Source organism: Thalassophryne amazonica, unplaced genomic scaffold (assembly GCF_902500255.1).
Source record: "Thalassophryne amazonica unplaced genomic scaffold, fThaAma1.1, whole genome shotgun sequence".
Classification (NCBI taxonomy): Eukaryota; Metazoa; Chordata; class Actinopteri; order Batrachoidiformes; family Batrachoididae; genus Thalassophryne; species Thalassophryne amazonica.
In genome coordinates, this window is record NW_022986252.1 from 550,627 (window position 1) to 572,846 (window position 22,220).

The following is a 22,220-nucleotide window of genomic DNA, read 5'->3' on the forward strand; positions in this document are numbered from 1 at the left end:
GTCCGTGTCACGACACCTTCCCAACAGTTTACCGTAATAATGGCACACATCAGAATTAAAGACAGCACATACATACTTATTGAGCATGCTTCAGTCCTATGAAAACAGTTTATTGTCTTTGTGAGTTGAGATAAGAAACAGCCAAATGATCCCCAGGCCGAAGAAATTCCTCTAGAGGAAAACAGTCAGGCAATTTGTCCTTCAGGCTTGACAAGCCCGCCGTCTTGTGGTTTGAGCAGTGAAAAACACTTTTAACAGTTCCACTTGAACAAACCAAATCCCAATTATGAATTAAGAATATTCACTGGCCTCCGAAATCTTCAACTTCATCTGCAAGGCACGCATATGCTCCAAGATGTGATCCAATTTGTGCCTGAGTTCAAGAGTCATCGCAGTCTGAGAATGCACTGCCTTGCCAACCTCACTAATCATGAGGGACAAGCGAGGGCCCGTGGTTCTTGATGCCGCCGTCTTTCCAATTTTCCGGTAGATCAGGGCAGCACATAAGCCAGAAAGTACCAGCCCTGCTACCATAAGACCAAAAATGAATAAATCCTCGACATCCTCAACGGAGAAAGGCGCCAAGCATGCAACACGCCAAGACCCCCAGGAGTCGAGAACATAGCCCGCAGGATACATTCCATCTGGGCAGGTAGGATCCCCCGGTTCTGACCTTCTTGTAGAAAAGATGGTGTCAATAACGTTCAGAAACCAGCTGATCAATTCCATGGTTAATCCAATAGTAGTCCAATAGATCCAGATTCCAATATAATTTGAGGAATTCACAGTCTGGTGAAGTAGGGACTTGAAGGTTAAAGCAGAGAACAGAGATAAGGGAGAGTGGAGGAGATGCGACCGCCCTCATCGAAGTCCCAAGCTGAAAATGCAGCAGGTGGCAGCAAGGATGCCGTCTGCCATTAAACACCACAGTAGAAGAAGAGCTCTTCTTCTGTGGTGGATAAGACAAATGATCATTTTCATCTTGCATTATTTTTTCATTTATTCGAATGACAAATCCATATGTCTTACCTGCAGTGTAAATGTGGCTTTACTGAAGAAAGGGAATTTGGAGCAGCATTTCAGACGATTCACAAGAAATACGATGCTAACTTCTAATGCTAACCTGGCTAAATCCCCTCTGCTCGCTCAAAGGCGCAGGAGCCAAAAATATCACACGTGTGTACAGAGGCCTGAAAACAAAAAATGCTGGTGTGCCGTGGTGGCTGCTGTATCACTGTATTACTTTACTAAGACACATATACTGATTTATAACACAAAACTGTGAAAAGGGGAATAAATAGAAGTGTAAAGATCATCATCATCATCATTAGAGCAGTAAATTGATCAGTCTGTGTGAACACCGCGCAGATCACTGCTGCTGCTGCTGCATTCAGGTACTGTTGCAAATTATAGCCCGTTTGTTTGGATTTTTTTATGTGGGTGGGTGGGGGGGGTCAGCTTCACCGGGCTCAGACCTTATATAGGCCAGAATTAATCTTTTGTGTGGATACAATGAACTTTACCAAAAATAAAACAAAAACCACGCTCCTGCCACAAGCAACTGCTGAGTTTGAAACAACAAAAAAAGTCCTGTTATGAATGTTATGAATGAATGTTGTGACATGAATGCAGCAGCGTTCTGTGCAACATGTCAAAAGAAGACTGCAAGTTTTCAAAAACACAATCAATGGATTTGGAATGACAGTATATCACAGAATCATCAGCATAAAGATGTATAGCTGCATCTTTAAGACCATGACCCAGGTTGTTCATGTAACTGGTGAACAAAGTAGGTCCTAAAATTGATCCTTAGGGGACTCCTTTTGTTATATCCAAATAACCCAATGTCTGGCCACCGAGTTGTACACATTGTTTTTGACCAGTCAAATAGTTTAAAAACCAACCTGGTCTGTGAAACCAATGTCCTTAAGCCTTTGACTCAACATTTCATGGTTGACTGTGTCAACAGCTTTGGACATATCCAAAAAGAAAAGGGCTGCACAGTACTGTTTTGAATCAAGCACTTCAACATCATCATTGAACTGTGGACTGTATATCATCTAAAGTGGCATCACTCTTCAACCTGGATCCTCACACTGAAAAATGACATTGAGCTCAAATCCAGAACAACACCTGACATGAATGTCCAAATCTGGACTCAAATGCAGACAGAGAGTGTCTGAGTACCTCCTACTGTCCGGACTATGAGAGACCAGCTTCCTCCTCTCGGGGCCAGAAGTCCCATTAAGGTAGGGAACAACTTTTCTAACTTGTGGCCAGTCCTAGGCCTACTTGTGCTTATTCTATTCCACCATGCACATTTACTTCAATGATGCATTATTATTGGTAAAACCTGCCAGAAAATTGTGTTATTATTGTGTTATTATATTGGTGCACAATATGTTGTGGCTGCGCTGTGGCGTTCCATATGGCTCGGTAGATCTTGATACACTGTCGACTTTAAAATAGATCTTGGTTCATAAAAGGTTGGACACCCCTGTCCTAGATGATCGTCATGCCCCTCCTCCTCTCTCTCTTTCCCTCCCTCCCCTCGTCACTCACACCGTCTTTGCGGCTTCTTCAAGCAAACTTGTGAGCTTTTTCGAAACACACAGACTTTCAGCTGTAAAATAAACCATTAATTTTGCAGATGGGAGCAGCTCTGGATTATTTATTGAAAGATTTGATGGAGTTCTTTTCTTTCACTGAGAGACGCTGTGCTCTGCTCTGAGCTGCAGCCACACAGCGCTGTGGGCCGCGTGCAGAGGAGAACAGGCGGCTTGGCAGGACTGGAAAACTCCCCATCCCTGTCTGAGAGCAGGGCACACTATAACAGCACTATAATGACAGCAGAATAGCACAACGCCATTATCCCATTGTCTGGGGAGAACCCTGGAGCTTCTGTCTGGACACTCTAGCAGAAATGTTTCTGTACCCTTCCCCAGATTTGTGCCTCCAGACAAACCTGTCTCTGAGGTCTACAGACAATTCCTTTGACTTCATGCTTGTTTTGTGCTCTGACTGTCAACTGTGGGACCTTATATGTAGACAGGTGTGTGTCTTTCCAAATCATGTCCAATCAACTGAATTTACCCCAGGTGGACTCCAATTAAGCTGTAGAAACATCTCAAGGATTATCAGTGAAAACAGGAAGCACCTGAGCTCAATTGACAGCTTCATGGCAAAGACTGAATACTTAGGCTGAACCTCAATTCTACCCCTCGGCCCTTCCCCTCCGTTTTACGCAGGCACTAGAGACAGAGGGGTGTCTCAGTTCTCTTTTTGGAGCGAGGTGGAGGGGTAGGTGGAGGGCTTCAAACCCCTCCAAACGGAGTGAATCTGGATGCACACTCCGTTTAGAGGGGTAGGAGGAGCTTACCGCTGTCTCCACAGAAACAAACATGGCGCCGAAAGAGCCGCACAAATGAAGCGGCTTTCATTACAAATTACAATTTAGAAAGTTATAACTTGCCAAAAAACTTTACAGGCAGTTGTCTATGACAGTAACATGTCTGCTGCTGGATGCATGTTGTGTATATTGTCGTTCTGAAGAATATCGTAACTGCTCGTGCGCTGAGGCGTTATAATGCACATACACACGAACGCTACAATAAGACACTTTTATATCTCACAACGGAGAAAATCATGATAAAGGATAAGCAGGTTAATTTATATGTTCATAAATCTTTGGATAATAGCGCCCCCTGCTGTTGGACTTCAAGGTCTGTAACACGTGTGTGTATTTAGTAAACAAACAGGGAGCCCTGAACACACTCGACTCCTAATAAGAAAATGAGGCAGAAAATGAGAAGTTGGAAAATATCTACACACACATGTACATGTGTAACACAACCTGACGTCCTGACAGACTGATATTATTTGTCAAGGAAATTTCTAAAGGAAATAGGGCTGGATGCAAAAAATGGGAGAATTTGAAAAAGAAATATCAGGTGAACAGAACTACGAGGTCTATTAGATAATAAACCGACCCTTTTATTATTTTTTTTTAACTATATGGATTTGAATGACGTGCGATTACACCAATCATGCTTGAACTCTCGTGTGCATGCGTGAGTTTTTTCACGCATGTCGGTGATGTCATTTCCCTGTGGGCAGGCCTTGAGTGAGATGTGGTCCCGCCCTCTCGGCTGAATTCCTTTGTTTCACACGCTGCTCTGCGTTGCTTTCTCAAAATTTTTTCTGGACCTGTGAGGAATATCCGAGTGGACACTATTTGAGAAATTAAGCTGGTTTTCGGTGAAAAGTTTAACGGCTGATGGGAGATTATGGGGTGTTTCTGTCGCTGTAAGGACTTCCCACGGAGCGGGACGTCGTGCAGCACTTCCAGGCGCCATCGTCGGCCTGTTTCGAGCTGAAATCATCCTAATTTAAGGCTTAATTCACCCAGGACGTCGTGAGAGAACAGAGACTTCATTGTCATTGCTTCCACAGTTTTCTAAAATTATGGAAAAAGTTTTAGTGACAAGGTTGGACAAATTCATTGAGAAACATCACATTTTAAATAATGCTCAGTATGGATTCAGAACAAAACATTCAACAGCTATGGCAATTATGGAATTAACAGAGAAAATATCAACAACAGATAATAAGGATTATTTTGTAAGTATCTTTATTGACCTGAAAAAAGCTTCTGACGTTATCGACCACTCAAGATTGCTTCACAAGTTACAACAATATGGAAGTAGAGGTATTGCACATCAGTGGCTACTTAGAAAATAGAAAACAGTTTGTTCAGATAAATAATACTAAATCAGAATTGTGTAACATTATTTATGGTGTGCCACAAGGGTCGGTACTTGGACCCAAACTGCTTATTTTGTATATCAATGATTTTGTGAATGTATCTAAAGTACTTGGCAGCATATTATTTGCTGATGATACATTATTTTACTCTGGATCAGATATACAGGAAGTAGTACAAGTGATAAATACAGAGTTGGAAAAAGTTAAACGTTGGTTTGATATAAACAGATTGTCACTAAATCTCAATAAGACTAATTTCATATTATTTAATGACAGAGTGGGAAATAATGACGTGTCATTAAAAATAGATGGAATGGACATACAAAGGGTAAAAGAAATGAAATTTCTAGTAGTCATGATTGATGAAGATCTTACATGGAAGTCACACATAAATTACATAAAAGGAAAAATAGCGAAAGCCATTGCTGTTTTGCATAACGTAAAATTTTCATTAAATAGTTATGGTTTATTAACATTGTACAATTCATTGATTGTCCCATATTTAATTTATTGTGTAGAAATCTGGGGATCAACATGTACAACTTATACACAACCATTATTTATTCTGCAGAAAAGAGCTTTAAAAATGATTAGTAATAGTCGTTTTAGAGATCCATCTAATCCATTATTCATTAAGTATAGGGTACTTAAATTTCATGATTTAGTTGATTTGAAAATATTACAATGTATCAAGCTAACAAAAATACCTTACCAATAAACATTCAAAATATGTTTGAAAAAAGAGTAAGCAGTTACAATTTGAAAGGAATAGAAGTCTTTAAAAAACCAAGATTCAGAACCAAAGTAAAGGAACGGAGTATTGCAGTGAATGGTGTAAAATTATGGAACAACCTCAACAAAGAAATCAAAGAATCAAGGTCGCTCAAATTATTTAAAAAAATGTATTAAATTAGATGTATTAAGTATGAAACTATGAAATAAGTCCGTGGGCTATGACAAAGCCTAGGGTGTGATCTGTTAGTGATGTCTAGAATGTTTTAAGTTTAAAATGTAACCTGTTAGGGATGTAATCTTTTAAATAATGGTTAAAATTATGAAATAAATCAGTGGTATGTGACAAGTCAAAAATGTAATCTGTTTAATAATGTTGAATAATGATACTTAAAATTGAAGATTGTATTGTAAAAAGGGGCAGAAAATATAGGACTTGTTCTTCTCTCTGCTCCTTTTCATTCAGTCTTGTAAATTTCATTTCTGCTTTTCTGTCGTTTTCTTTTAAATGAATGAAATAAAGAAAAAAAAACTTGAGAATATTGAATGAAAACCTGAATATATTGAATGAAAACCTGAATATATTGATTGAAAACCCAAATATATTGAATGAAAATCTGAATATATTGAATGAAAACCTGATTATATTGAATGAAATTTGAGAATGTTGAATGAAAACCTGAATATACTGAATGAAAACCTGAATATATTGAATGAAAACCTGAATATATTGAATGGGACTTGAGAATATTGAATGAAAACCTGAATATACTGAATGAAAATCTGAAGATATTGAATGAATGTTGAGCATATGGAATGGAGACAAACTTGAAATTTTGACTGAAGCCTTTAGCAGTTCTCATATCTGTGACATTGCAAGAAAGGACACATACCAAAAGATGTCAGCAGAGGAAATATATCAGTACTTTCATGAATTAGAAAGCTTTTTGGCTGGAGCTGATCAGATTCCAGGTGATGTCAATACTTTGGAACGTACATCATGGCAATTTGAAGATCATATTTCAGTAATTGCACTGTTCTTAGATATTATGAGCAATCGAGCACCAGAGGAAGGTTGTTACAACTAACACAAGAAGAAACAACCAGGCAAGCTGCTGGGATGACCACACAGAGCACATCTCATCAAGGAAGGCCAAGGTATGTTATAGGACAATATCTTAAATGTTGAGCAGCCATGGTGCAGTATAATAAAACATCCATCCATCCATTTTCTTCCGCTTATCCAGAGTCGGGTCGCGGGGGCAGCAGCTCAAGCAAAGCCGCCCAGACCTCCCAATCCACACACACCTCTCCCAGCTCCTCCGGGGGAACCCCAAGGCGTTCCCAAGCCAGCCGAGAGATGTAGTCCCTCCAGCGTGTCCTGGGTCTTCCCTGGGGCCTCCTCCCAATGGGACGTGCCCGGAACACGTCTCCAGCAAGGCATCCAGGGGGCATCCGGAAAAGATGCCAGAGTCACCTCAACTGACTCCTTTGGATGTGGAGGAGCAGCGGCTCGACTCCGAGCTCCTCCCGAGTGACCGAGCTCCTCACCCTATCTCTAAAGGAGCGCCCAGCCAACCTGCAGAGGAAACTCATCTCAGCCGCTTGTACTCGCGATCTCGTTCTTTCGATCATGAGCCAAATCTCATGACCATAGGTGAGGATCGGAAGGTAGATCGATCGGTAAATCGAGAGCTTTGCCCCCCTACTCAGCTCTCTCTTCACCACGACGGTCCCATACAGCGGCCGTACAGGGACCGGATAGCCCTTAGCAAAGGACCCTGAACCCCAAAGCATCAAAAATATTCCAGAAATTCCATGGCAAGGTCAGCCAGATGTCAATCATTTGGGTGAAGGTCTCATCACTGGTCTCACATTTTTAAAGTTATATTTAATCAGATTTTGCAATTGTGTAATAATATGCAAATATGTCTTTCCCTGTACTGGGCAGTACACTAACAATCTTAATTACCATAATTTTGTAACTTGATAATTGACTAGTATATAAGTATTAGGGTGGTCCTTATTTTGCAAAGTTTTGAATTTCATACTCTAACCCCCCTGAATAGGTTCCAACTGATGAGAAAACATGCTGTGTAAAATTTTGTGTGTAATAAATTAATTTTTAGAGTTCAAAGGCATTGACCTTTTGACATTTTCATACAAACTAAAGCTTGAAAATCACCTGTGGAGGTCATCTTGAACTTCGAAGTGAGCACCTGGAGGATGCATAAGGACTTTTGATATGTTATTTAGGATGGGTTAGGGCACCATTAAGCTTCAGTTTGTATAGCGTTATATAGCATAAAACAGAAAAAATTCAAAGCTTTTGAGCTACCTCTAAAAATGTATAGTTTTACAAGCATGTTTTTTTTCATCAACTGGAACCTATTTAGGGGATCAGAGTATTAAATTTCAAAACTTGGCAACATAAGTACCACCCTAATAAGTAAGAAAAAAAAAGTGCATTAGATTTTTATTGGCATAGCGTAGGATGAAGGTGGGGACCATGCATTTTCAGCAAGTCTTGGGTATCAAATATGTTTTGTAAAAAACACATGTAATTTGTCATATACTGTGACTGAGCAATATTGATTAAAATCTATGTTCAGAGTATTTGATTTTTTTAATGTATGCATCTTGCATTCTAAATGAAAAAAAGCATTATCCTTTTCTACAAGATCTGAAAAGGTACAAGATAAATTAGCCACTTATCTACCAGTAAATACTTTTCATGGCATAAAAGGCATAATTATTCAGCTGTCACAGAATACACTACATTTAAGAGAGATGTATGTTATTTAACATCTTACATCACAACTGCTGCATTTTCACTAAGCACATGTACAGTTATGGAACAATATATTTTTTATTTTGGAAACTTTCAAAAATACAAACCATTTCAGCATATAAAAAGTCACTGCAACCAGCCAACACCATGTTGACACTCAGTTCTCAAACCATGAACAACGGCAACATGTCTGAACTCAGATGCTGCTCACATAAAAAAAAAAATCATACATAATATAAATCTTTGTGCAAAATGGGAATAACAAAAATCAGTGCTTCAGTGGGGTAGATGTGTAAATCACTACTACAAATCTGAATTTATAAAATGCAGTTTTGTGATACAAAATGCAAAGTTTGTATCACTCCTCCTCTATACCACTTCATGATGAAGTGGTATAGAGGAGGAGTTTCTTAAAACGAAGACCTGAAAGTTTAGCTACAAATTACCAGAAGGTACATTAAGATGCAAGCCTAGATCTGATCTGTTTTGGTGAAAGCTAAGAGTGGTTATGCAAAAAATATTAATTAATTTATATCAAATTGTAGAGATTTGCTTTGAGTTCAAGGAAGATAACTTTAGATTTTTTTTTATATTGGGAAAACTTTTTGTATCTGAAATTTCATAAACATTAAAATGCATGAATTCTTTTTCAAGGTACTGTACACACACACTTGAATAAAATCACTGTGTGCAAACCTTTGTGCCTTTACATTAATCACATCTGGCATGCTACTTATAATACTCATGTCAACATTGCACTAAACAAATCCAGCAATTCCACATAAGATGTCTGGAAACATGCACTGGTTCTTCGAGTTGCCACATCCTGTAACACTGCACACAATAAAGTGGACAAAATCTGAATGTTTAACTTGAAAATTTAGCAATGCCACATTGTTAAACATGTATAGAAGGAATGTTAAAATGTTTCACTGGCCTACATGGCACCAACTTAAAAAAAAAAAACCTAAAAACAAAACAAGCAAAAACAGCATCTGCTGCACTGAACTCAATCACAATTTGTCCTCTCAAGCCCTTCCAAACCCTGGTGAATTGCGGATTGCAAAATCCATATCAGATTGGAAAGCCCTGTATTCCGCATGGATAGGTATACGCAGAATATTTTCACAAGTGTTGGCCACTGGGAATTGAGAATGAGAGATGAACTCAAGCCTTGGTTTTGGGGAAAAGCCAAGCGCAGGAATGTTGTCACAGCCAGTGAAGAAAATCAGGATTTCTTCCAGAAGAATGTTTTTTTCAACTGTGAAATAAACACAATGAAATTACATCTACTACAAACCTAGGGCAAGAACAATTACTGGTTAGGGAACATCTATATTACCCCAGACCGATGATGCGTGCTGAAACGTTTGGCAGCTAAACAAGAAGTCCAGCTGCCTCGTCTAAACTTTAGGAAGATTCTCATATTTCACATGGATGACTAAGAACCTACCTTACAGCATTCTCAGCAAGGCTTTGGTGTACTAAAGCCAAATTTTACAGTTGTGCTCAAAATAATAGTGCTATGGTGCAACCTCTCTCCGTGCCTCAGAGTTTCACTAATTGAGTACCCATTTTCTCTACACAGCTACTGTCACTGTTCTGATTCATCCTCGGTCTTCTTAATACACACACTACTGTGAATCAGCGCTAGATTGTAAAGGGCCTTTCATACCAAGAGTGCAAATGTGGTGCGCATCACTCTAAAACCCGTTATTTTCAATGAGAAGTTTCGCACAAAAATCAAACTCACCCCGGTCAAAGTTCAATTCAATTTTCATTACTGCGCAATGTGAAGCATCTTCACATGTCCAATAGAAACGAGGCATCCAGGCCAAAACACGGAAGAGAGTGCAGAAATGTGTCAGAGGAACATCACAACTACCAATTTATACACAGCAGTGAAAATCCTTAAAAAATTTTTTAACCTCAAGATCAATTTCTGATTACTGTATATTCTGAAGTTAAACACAAGTTTCTTAAATGAGAAAACTTGTAATTAATATAGTTTGAATCAAGTTTATAAAATTTGTAGCCTTCTCGCCAGTGTTCCTTATCTGACTTCTTGGTTTTTGGATCTTGGCCTGTTTATTATTGTCCTGTCTTTGACCATGTTGTCCTGAATGTGAGTTTTTGCCTGAGCCTTCAAGGATTTTGTCTGCCATGTATTTTGATTTCCTGTTGTTACCCCAGCCATACCCAGCCTGTTGAATTACTGAGTAAACTTATGTCCGCCAAGGACGTACTAAAATCACTGGCGCTTATTTATTTGTCAGTCTGTCTGTCAGCAGGATTACGTCAAAACTACTGCAGTGTTTGATGAAATTTTCACCACAGATAGATATTAGGCCATGGAAGACGCCACTAAATTTTGGAGGTGATCCAGATCCTGGATCAAGATTTCATTTTATACAGGCTCTGAAGGATTATGGAAGCTCACTGGCTCCCTCAGCTCTCAACCCTCACCAGTCCCCATCTAGTTAGTCTACATCTGGTCAAATCCAATTCTCTTACTTCTCCTACTGTAGTGCATGTATTCTCATAACATTGTAACAGAGTTTTAAAAGAAGTAAAGCCCAAAATTGTAATGGCTTTTATTTCCATACACACATGCATTGTGAACACTGCAGATTCTGTTCCAAATCAAAACATTAAAAAAAAAATTGAATTTGTTAGTACTTCACAGAAAGTGAAGGAAGAATTATAGCTGCTGGTGTGCGCAAATAGTTGCAGCAACAGGTGTACGAGGCCTTAGATGCAGGTACAATTCTACACGTTTTGCATACAATTCCTGCTTCATGTGCACTTTACAATTGACCAAATTCGCACTGTGTGTGAAGGGGCCCTAAGAAATGCAGAGAAATTGTAGAATGTAGTCCAATTGTCCTGAACTACCTGCTCACAGGTGCCAGACGTTGGTCGACTCCATACAACACAGATGTGAAGCAGTTCTCAGAAACAGTGGTTATATTCAGTCATTCACGGGAAAAATGACTCATTTTTCAGTTTATACAGTAGATGTTTGAGATGGTCAAGTACAATGCAGACACTGCTATTTTTTTGAACATCCTAATCCTCCCCCCACTTTCTGAAAAGTAATTAAAATGTACAGTATTCCCAATGCATTTGGGTGTGTAGAAATGAATTATAAGGATTTTGAGCTTTAGTTTTTTGTTTTTTTTTTTTGAAACACAATGCTATTACTTTGAACACAACTGTACTTGATCATGGGGCTCCATTATGAGGGCCACAACAAATTTGATGTCATCTGACATTAAGGGCCTCCTGCTTGACACCCAAAATCGCTGCTTGCAGCTCTATTTTAATGAGCAGATCATACATGACAAGACTCAGAATGGTTTATTTTTACAGAATACACCCCCCCCCCCCCCCCCCCCCCCCCCACACACACACACACACAAACAGACACCCTTATAACAGCAAAGAGAATTAATGAACAACAGTGTGGCAAGAACAGGGCACTGTTTGTCTTTAAACATCACACAAATGTACTTATGTATTTGAAGAGTAGACTGGGAAGAACACCAACTACTAGTCTGAAAAATATTTAGAGATAAAGATTTTTTCCCCACAGTATACTGAAGATTTGTGCAACCCATTTCCATTTTATTTTAAAATTCAGTATGGAGGTGGTAGCCACAGGTAACTTACATTCAGCATCCTGAAGATAGTCCTGCCAGAATGCAAGGGTGCGGCATTCCTGTTCAAATACATTGCTCCACTTTTCCGCATGAACAGTGTCAAACAGGTTTTCCACATCACTTGCAGTTAATGGCTTTTCAGTCTTCACATAGAGTCCTTTTAACTGTGGAGGGTATTTCTGGAGAGCATCTAAGACACCTAAGGACTTTAAGCCTTCTCTGAACCTAGAAATAGCAACAACAGCAAATACACGAGTCACATCACTGAGGAAAGCAGTAATATGGAAATTAATGAATGACTCTTCTAAAGGGCCATCAGAACCTTAGAACCACAATGAAACAATAGGGCGGTGCAGTCTTGTTTAAACTTCTGCATGATATGGCGGGATGTGCCCACTTCTGGGGACAGCCTGCCATTGTGGAACACAAACACAGCATCGCTTCACACAGAAAGATGGTGTACTGTTTTGTTTTTGGCAGCACTCACCAAAGCAGTCACAAAAAGTGCAGTTTTTTTTTTTTTTTTTTTGTTCCCCCAGAGGAGAAGGGAAGACTAGACAAATTGAAGAGCTTGTGTTGGTAGGTTTTAGCCTATACACCTTGACAGAGTAGCTGTCGTCTGTCACCCGAACAACCGCCTCGACATGTTTGAGCTCCGGGTCACAAACAAACTGCAACACGTCTGATTTCCACTGCATCATCATTCTTTCCATTTTCACTTTGTTTGCATGTAATGTGCCCAAAAACTCAGGAAGTGCCACGTTTCTGATGGGGACATATGAGGGCTGTCCCCAGATGTATGACTACTGTGTCATATTTTAACCCTTTAGCACCCGCCCTCAAATGAGACTGTACTGCCCAACTGATGCAGTGCAAGACAGAACTGTGAAATCTACCTTTAGCCCCTTGGTCACATTAGCTACAAGAGCTGGAAGAAAAGCAACCAGCTATTAATCATTTTCAATCAATCTGGGTATTTTACAGCGACAAGTGGTCACTATGCCATCTGCTAGGCAGCACCAAAATACATGTTTTATACAAATGCTGAGTAAGGTTCCCAGAGCAGAAAATTTAGGTCTTCAAAATGACTCTATGGGTGAAGTCATGCAGAGAACTAAGGGGATGCCCCTTTTTCACCTGGCTACAGTAGATTGATGTTATTTTAATGATATGGAGATGGACTGGTTGTCTGCCTGGGTGGTTTCCATCCAGGGAACAAGGCAGCTTGGTCATGTCATGGCTGCAGCAACATGGAGCACTAGCGAATACTCTCATTCAGATCTTTTTGTTCTACCGTAGCTGGCATCTATCTTAATGGGGCATTACCACCACCTTCTGCTCAGGAGTGAGACTGTACCACATTCAGATCAGTATACAGGAATAACTGGTAACAGGGGGTAATGCAGTATTTTTTTTAAATATTTACTTTGAAATATGTCACAGCACCAGCAAACAAGTTTTAAAAAGTAAGCATCTGGGAAACACTGTAAATATATAATTTCTGAAAAACTAAAATGATTCACTTGGGAGCATGATCAAATCTGATAGCCACTGCTTGAAAAGGGGAAGATATGCAAGTTGCTTTCAGTTTCTTACGATGTGCATCTTCACCACTGGATGACACTAAATCCTACACACCTTTAGATTCCCCCCCACCGAAACACAATGAGGCACTGGTTCTCCAGAGTGGCCCTTAAAAACAGCCAAAGTTCCCCTAATAAACTCATTCTGCAAGTCATTCAGAAGATTTAACAATTCCATTATGCTGGTATACTCAATGCTGTTTAAAGTGGCAGTCATCTCAGTTTATGTATGTAACCCATTGAAAATCTCACCAAGTGAGTCAATCAATCAATCAATCAATCAATTTTTTTATATAGCGCCAAATCACAACAAACAGTTGCCCCAAGGCGCTTTATATTGTAAGGCAAAGCCATACAATAATTACGGAAAAACCCCAACGGTCAAAACGACCCCCTGTGAGCAAGCACTTGGCAACAGTGGGAAGGAAAAACTCCCTTTTAACAGGAAGAAACCTCCAGCAGAACCAGGCTCAGGGAGGGGCAGTCTTCTGCTGGGACTGGTTGGGGCTGAGGGAGAGAACCAGGAAAAAGACATGCTGTGGAGGGGAGCAGAGATCAATCACTAATGATTAAATGCAGAGTGGTGCATACAGAGCAAAAAGAGAAAGAAACACTCAGTGCATCATGGGAACCCCCCAGCAGTCTAAGTCTATAGCAGCATAACTAAGGGATGGTTCAGGGTTACCTGATATATATATATATATATATATATATATATATATATATATAAGCTTTAGCAAAAAGGAAAGTTTTAAGCCTAATCTTAAAAGTAGAGAGGGTGTCTGTCTCCCTGATCTGAATTGGGAGCTGGTTCCACAGGAGAGGAGCCTGAAAGCTGAAGGCTCTGCCTCCCATTCTACTCTTACAAAGCCTAGGAACTACAAGTAAGCCTGCAGTCTGAGAGCAAAGCGCTCTATTGGGGTGATATGGTACTATGAGGTCCCTAAGATAAGATGGGACCTGATTATTCAAAACCTTATAAGTAAGAATAAGAATTTTAAATTCTATTCTAGAATTAACAGGAAGCCAATGAAGAGAGGCCAATATGGGTGAGATATGCTCTCTCCTTGTAGTCCCCGTTAGTACTCTAGCTACAGCATTTTGAATTAACTGAAGGCTTTTCAGGGAACTTTTAGGACAACCAGATAATAATGAATTACAATAGTCCAGCGTAGAGGAAATAAATGCATGAATTAGTTTTTCAGCATCACTCTGAGACAAGACCTTTCTGATTTTAGAGATATTGCGTAAATGCAAAAAAGCAGTCCTACATATTTGTTTAATATGCACATTGAATGACATATCCTGATCAAAAATGACTCCAAGATTTCTCACAGTATTACTAGAGGTCAGGGTAATGCCATCCAGAGTAAGGATCTGGTTAGACACCATGTTTCTAAGATTTGTGGGGCCAAGTACAATAACTTCAGTTTTATCTGAGTTTAAAAGCAGGAAATTAGAGGTCATCCATGTCTTTATGTCTGTAAGACAATCCTGCAGTTTAGCTAATTGGTGTGTGTCCTCTGGCTTCATGGATAGATAAAGCTGGGTATCATCTGCGTAACAATGAAAATTTAAGCAATGCCATCTAATAATACTGCCTAAGGGAAGCATGTATAAAGTGAATAAAATTGGTCCTAGCACAGAACCTTGTGGAACTCCATAATTAACTTTAGTCTGTGAAGAAGATTCCCCATTTACATGAACAAATTGTAATCTATTAGATAAATATGATTCAAACCACCGCAGCGCAATGCCTTTAATACCTGTGGCATGCTCTAATCTCTGTAATAAAATTTTATGGTCAACAGTATCAAAAGCAGCACTGAGGTCTAACAGAACAAGCACAGAGATGAGTCCACTGTCTGAGGCCATAAGAAGATCATTTGTAACCTTCACTAATGCTGTTTCTGTACTATGATGAATTCTAAAACCTGACTGAAACTCTTCAAATAGACCATTCCTCTGCAGATGATCAGCTGTTTTACAACTACCCTTTCAAGACTTTTTGAGAGAAAAGGAAGGTTGGAGATTGGCCTATAATTAGCTAAGATAGCTGGGTCAAGTGATGGCTTTTTAAGTAATGGTTTAATTACTGCCACCTTAAAAGCCTGTGGTACATAGCCAACTAATAAAGATAGACTGATCATATTTAAGATCGAAGCATTAAATAATGGTAGGGCTTCCTTGAGCAGCCTGGTAGGAATGGGGTCTAATAGACATGTTGATGGTTTGGAGGAAGTAACTAATGAAAATAACTCAGACAGAACAATCTGAGAGAAAGAGTCTAACCAAATACCGGCATCACTGAAAGCAGCCAAAGATAACGATACGTCTTTGGGATGGTTATGAGTAATTTTTTCTCTAATAGTTAAAATTTTATTAGCAAAGAAAGTCATGAAGTCATTACTAGTTAAAGTCGGCTCAATAGAGCTCTGACTTTTTGTCAGCCTGGCTACAGTGCTGAAAAGAAACCTGGGGTTGTTCTTATTTTCTTCAATTAGTGATGAGTAGTAAGATGTCCTAGCTTTACGGAGGGCTTTTTTTATAGAGAAACAGACTCTTTTTCCAGGCTAAGTGAAGATCTTCTAAATTAGTGAGACGCCATTTCCTCTCCAACTTACGGGTTATCTGCTTTAAGCTGCGAGTTTGTGAGTTATACCACGGAGTCAGGCACTTCTGATTTAAAGCTCTCTTTTTCAGAGGAGCTACAGCATCCAAAGTTGTCTTCAATGAGGATGTAAAACTATTGAAGAGATACTCTATTTCACTTATAGAGTTTAGGTAGCTACTCTGCACTGTGTTGGTATATGGCATTAGAGAACATAAAGAAGGAATCATATCCTTAAACCTAGTTACAGTGCTTTCTGAAAGACTTCTAGTGTAATGAAACTTATTCCCCACTGCTGGGTAGTCCATCAGAGTAAATGTAAACATTAAGAAATGATCAGACAGAAGGGAGCTTTCAGGGAATACTGTTAAGTCTTCAATTTCCATACCATAAGTCAGAACAAGATATAAGATATGATTAAAGTGGTAGGTGGACTCATTTACATTTTGAGCAAAGCCAATAGAGTCTAATAATAGATTAAATGCAGTGTTGAGGCTGTCATTCTCAGCATCTGTGTGGATGTTAAAATCGCCCACTGTAATTATCTTATCTGAGCTAAGCACTAAGTCAGACAAAAGGTCTGAAAATTCACAGAGAAACTCACAGTAACGACCAGGTGGACGATAGATAATAACAAATAAAACTGGTTTTTGGGACTTCCAATTTGGATGGACAAGACTAAGAGTCAAGCTTTCAAATGAATTAAAGCTCTGTCTGGGTTTTTGATTAATTAATAAGCTGGAATGGAAGATTGCTGCTAATCCTCCGCCTCGGCCCGTGCTACGAGTGTTCTGGCAGTTAGTGTGACTCGGGGGTGTTGACTCATTTAAATTAACATATTCATCCTGCTGTAACCAGGTTTCTGTAAGGCAAAATAAATCAATATGTTGATCAATTATTATATCATTTACTAACAGGGACTTAGAAGAGAGAGACCTAATGTTTAATAGACCACATTTAACTGTTTTAGTCTGTGGTGCAGTTGAAGGTGCTATATTATTTTTTCTTTTTGAATTTTTATGCTTAAATAGATTTTTGCTGGTTATTGGTGGTCTGGGAGCAGGCACCGTCTCTACGGGGATGGGGTAATGAGGGGATGGCAGGGGGAGAGAAGCTGCAGAGAGGTGTGTAAGACTACAACTCTGCTTCCTGGTCCCAACCCTGGATAGTCACGGTTTGGAGGATTTAAGAAAATTGGCCAGATTTCTAGAAATGAGAGCTGCTCCATCCAAAGTGGGATGTATGCCGTCTCTCCTAACAAGACCAGGTTTTCCCCAGAAGCTTTGCCAATTATCTATGAAGCCCACCTCATTTTTTGGACAACACGCAATTCAAGGAGAACATGCGGCTAAACATGTCACTCCCGGTCCGATTGGGGAGGGGCCCAGAGAAAACTACAGAGTCCGACATTATTTTTGCAAAGTTACACACCGATTCAATGTTAATTTTAGTGACCTCCGATTGGCGTAACCGGGTGTCATTACTGCCGACGTGAATTACAATCTTACCAAATTTACGCTTAGCCTTAGCCAGCAGTTTCAAATTTCCTTCAATGTCGCCTGCTCTGGCCCCCGGAAGACAATTGACTATGGTTGCTGGTGTCGCTAACTTCACATTTCTCAAAACAGTCGCCAATAACCAGAGTTTGATCCTCGGTGGGTGTGTCGTCGAGTGGGGAAAAACGGTTAGAAATGTGAACGGGTTGGCGGTGTACACGGGGCTTCTGTTTAGGGCTACGCTTCCTCCTCACAGTCACCCAGTCGGCCTGCTTTCCCGGCTGCTCGGGATCTGCCAGAGGGAAACTAACGGCGGCTAAGCTACCTTCGTCTGCACCGACTACAGGGGCCTGGCTAGCTGTAGAATTTTCCACGGTGCGGAGCCGAGTCTCCAATTCGCCCAGCCTGGCCTCCAAAGCTACGAATAAGCTACACTTATTACAAGTACCGTTACTGCTAAAGGAGGCCGAGGAATAACTAAACATTTCACACCCAAAGCAGAAAAGTACGGGAGAGACAGGAGAAGCCGCCATGCTAAACCGGCTAAGAGCTAGTAGCTGCGCTAAGCTAGCGGATTCCTAAAAACACACAAAGTGAATAATGTGTAAATAATTTAGAGGTGATTCAGCAGAGGGAGTGCTTTAGTTAAGGCACGTGAAGATTACACTGTGAAACAAATTGTTATCTAGTTAACTAGATCAATCTAATTGCGCAGATTAAACAGCTAACAGATACAGCAAAACACCGCTGTGCTCCGGAACAGGAAGTGATACAATACCGCAGTGAGAGCCAACCACCAGTAGAGGCAAGCAAGAGCCTATTTGCCTATATATGATTAAATGGAATAGTTTCAGTTTTGGGAAAACAGTAAAATTTTTCAGCTAATGCTTATGTAAATTTCGGTCCACAAATGCATGTTTTCCATCATAGTCATACCTTTCAAAGGATGCACGGGTCCGTTGGAGGACATACCACTGAGCCAAGTCCAAGGCAGTCTCTTGTTTGTTGTCAAGTGTTATACAGACATTATGACCAGCAAGACTGATTAAACTGGCTGCCTGACACACTGCATTTTGCAACTCTGATTGTGTTTGAGCCTCTAAGATCTGTAAATATTAAAACAGGAAAGAATATTAAAAATACAGCCTAACTACATGCAAATGACACAACCAATTACTGATTTGTGCCTCAGTGCAATCATTTAAAATTCCTTACCGACTGCACCTGGGACCTTGTTTCCACATCAGTAATACATTCAGTGGTTACAGCCACACTGTCTGGGTCTTTTTGAAGACACTCATATAAGACATCAGACAGGAAACATGGACTCTGTCCCCGATGGCCAATTGACATTGCCATGATTTGGCCAGCATGGAAGTATCTATTTTCTTTCATTGCTGTGGATTGGGGGGGGTATTCACATGAAAGATTAGTCATAAAAATGTTTTGATAGGTTTCACATCCATTCCAGAATGACTATACTTTAAAGCTCAAAATTTGTAACATTTTACTCTTCACTAGAACACTGTTTGCACAGGTTTAAGTAAGACGTTTAACCCAGTAGTTCCAGTTGAAAACCGATTGCATTTAAGTGCTGCATTGTGGCAATCTGAAAAATAATGGCTTACTTCAAACTGTCTAGTTGAGTAACTTTCAGTAAGAAAAAAAAACATTAAAAAATGTACATGAAAAGAAGAAGAATCACCTTTACAGTTGCATGTGAGGACTTTGGCATTGGGTGGGCCTTCAAAGATGCCAATTTTATCCTTGATTTCATATAGGCACAACCGGAAAAACGCTCGGGTGGGCCCACCATTGTCAACGGCACCCTCTGATATTCCATAATCATCTGTGAACTTGACATCCATCTTCTTTTCTGGTGAGAAATTAGACCTGCACATGGCCCTTGATGCTCCATCCCAGACATTTTTTCTTATTATATTGAAGCATACAATGTCTCCATTGTTTACTCTTGAAGCAATAGTCTCTAGTATTCCCTGTAAACTTATCCTTGTATCACTAAAAAGATACAAATACATGTATTAATGGTCATGGCAATAACTTAATGCTAGATAAGTAGCCTCATTAACACTAACTAATTTGCTGTAAAAGTTTCATTCCATAGGGATGCAACAACTCAACCATGCCACTATGCGTACACCACAACCTGATCATGTTGTACCTACAATAACAGCTTGACACGCATGAGCCTTTTGGAAATACAGTCACTGAAATACCTGCTAGTCAACGCTGTACATGCTTCTGTAAATAATGTGGTTGCCTTCTAACCTTTCACTTGTTCCAGTATTCAGAGACCTTGAAATAGCTTCCTGCAGACCAGGACCATCAGAATCATATTCTTCTTCAAACAGGTCCAGATAGTTTCTGTAGGATAACATAATAAAACTTATGTCCACACACTGAAATATTTTTCATCGAGCTGAGGATAAGATAAACACTGTAGTAACAGTTTTGTTGCATTGAAACATTACAGCATTTAGTTAAAAAAAAACAAAGAAAAGATATTTAACCTGTAGGGTGTGCTGGATGGACTGCTGACAGGTGCCTCAGAGATCAAGGACACACCACAGCCAGTTGCACCAACAATTGTATTTGTGATGGGATTGGTTTGGCCACTGTTGCCAGCTATGGAGTTTGCAGCATTACTCAAGGTGGACACAGTTACGACAACGCAATCATTTTCACTGGAAAGGTCAGCTGTGTCACTATAGAAGGCACAGTTTTCTCCAGTGGAGACGGCAGTGGATCCACTGGACAAGACTTGGATGCCAGGGGACATGGCAGGTGTAGGACAGAAGGCCTGGGTGGCACCATACCAGGTGACTTGGTCATTTTTTGGGTGTGTGGGAGTATCACTGGAGAAGAGCTGTGTTGCTACAGTGTAGTTGGGGGGGACAGCATCGTGAAACAGGAGGTGCACTGCTTAGAGCTGCAGGAACAAGAACAAAAGTACTTTTGTTTACTTTGGGCTTGCCTCTACTGGTGGTTGGCTCTCACTGCGGTATTGTATCACTTCCTGTTCCGGAGCACAGCGGTGTTTTTCTGTATCTGTTAGCTGTTTAATCTGCGCAGTTAGATTGATCTAGTTATCTAGATTACGATTTGTTTCCCAGTGTAATCTTGACATGCCTTAACTAAAGCACTCCTTCTGCTGAATCACCTCTAAATTATTTACACATTATTCACTTTGCGTGTTTTTAGGAATCCGCTAGCTTAGCGTAGCTACTAGCTCTTAGCCGATTTAGCATGGCGGCTTCTCCTGTCTCTCTCGCACTTTTCTGCTCTGGGTGTGAAATGTTTAGTTATTCCTCGGTCTCCTTTAGCAGTAATGGTACTTGAATTAAGTGTAGCTTATTCGTAGCTTTGGAGGCCAGGCTGGGCGAATTGGAGACTCGGCTCCGCACCGTGAAAATTCTACAGCTAGCCAGGCCCCTGTAGTCGGTGCGGACCAAGGTAGCTTAGACGCCGTTAGTTACCCCCTGGCAGATCCCGAGCAGCCGGGAAAGCAGGCCGACTGGGTGACTGTGAGGAGGAAGCGTAGTTCTAAACAGAAGCCCCGTGTACACCGCCAACCCGTTCACATCTCTAACCGTTTTTCCCCACTCGGTGACACACCCACCGAGGATCAAACTCTGGTTATTGGCGACTCTGTTTTGCGAAATGTGAAGTTAGAGACACCAGCAACCATAGTCAATTGTCTTCCGGGGGCCACAGCAGGCGACATTGAAGGAAATTTGAAACTGCTGGCTAAGGCTAAGCGTAAATTTGGTAAGATTGTAATTCACGTCGGCAGTAATGACACCCGGTTACGTCAATCGGAGGTCACTAAAATTAACATTAAATCGGTGTGTAACTTTGCAAAAACAATGTCAGACTCTGTAGTTTTCTCTGGGCCCCTCCCCAATCAGACCGTGTTTAGCCGCATGTGCTCCTTGAATTGCTGGCTGTCTGAGTGGTGTCCAAAAAATGATGTGGGCTTCATAGATAATTGGCAAAGCTTCTGGGGAAAACCTGGTCTTGTTAGGAGAGACGGCATCCATCCCACTTTGGATGGAGCAGCTCTCATTTCTAGAAATCTGGCCAATTTTCTTAAATCCTCCAAACCATGACTATCCAGGGTTGGGACCAGGAAGCAGAGTTGTAGTCTTACACACCTCTCTGCAGCTTCTCTCCCCCTGCCATCCCCTCATTACCCCATCCCCGTAGAGACGGTGCCTGCTCCCAGACTACCAATAACCAGCAAAAATCTATTTAAGCATAAAAATTCAAAAAGAAAAAATAATATAGCACCTTCAACTGCACCACAGACTAAAACAGTTAAATGTGGTCTATTAAACATTAGGTGTCTCTCTTCTAAGTCCCTGTTGGTAAATGATATAATAATTGATCAACGTATTGATTTATTCTGCCTTACAGAAACCTGGTTACAGCAGGATGAATATGTTAGTTTAAATGAGTCAACACCCCCGAGTCACACTAACTGTCAGAATGCTCATAGCACGGGCCGGGGCGGAGGATTAGCAGCAATCTTCCATTCCAGCTTATTAATTAATCAAAAAC

The 22,220-nt window shown here is 40.4% G+C and overlaps 2 protein-coding genes across 2 annotated transcripts in view; both read right to left on the reverse strand.

The window, feature by feature from the left end:
• pex11b (peroxisomal biogenesis factor 11 beta) overlaps positions 1-10,261 on the reverse strand; it is a 29,734-nt gene extending 19,473 nt beyond the window's left edge. Inside the window, exons 1-2 of the mRNA XM_034165357.1 lie at positions 10,258-10,261; positions 674-676 (exon numbers count right to left, since the gene is read on the reverse strand). The gene's annotated coding sequence lies outside the window, so the exon portion shown is untranslated. The remainder of the gene's footprint in view (positions 1-673; positions 677-10,257) is intronic.
• On the reverse strand, positions 8,125-20,714 carry LOC117505816 (G2/M phase-specific E3 ubiquitin-protein ligase-like). Its single transcript, XM_034165352.1, has 7 exons — positions 20,171-20,714; positions 19,929-20,024; positions 19,345-19,658; positions 18,855-19,036; positions 18,576-18,745; positions 11,960-12,174; positions 8,125-9,548 (listed from the first exon to the last, which is right to left on the reverse strand). The coding sequence occupies exons 1-7, from the start codon at positions 20,437-20,439 to the stop codon at positions 9,316-9,318; spliced, it is 1,479 nt and encodes a 492-aa protein (XP_034021243.1). The 5' UTR covers positions 20,440-20,714; the 3' UTR covers positions 8,125-9,315.
• Positions 20,715-22,220: the final 1,506 nt, after the last annotated feature.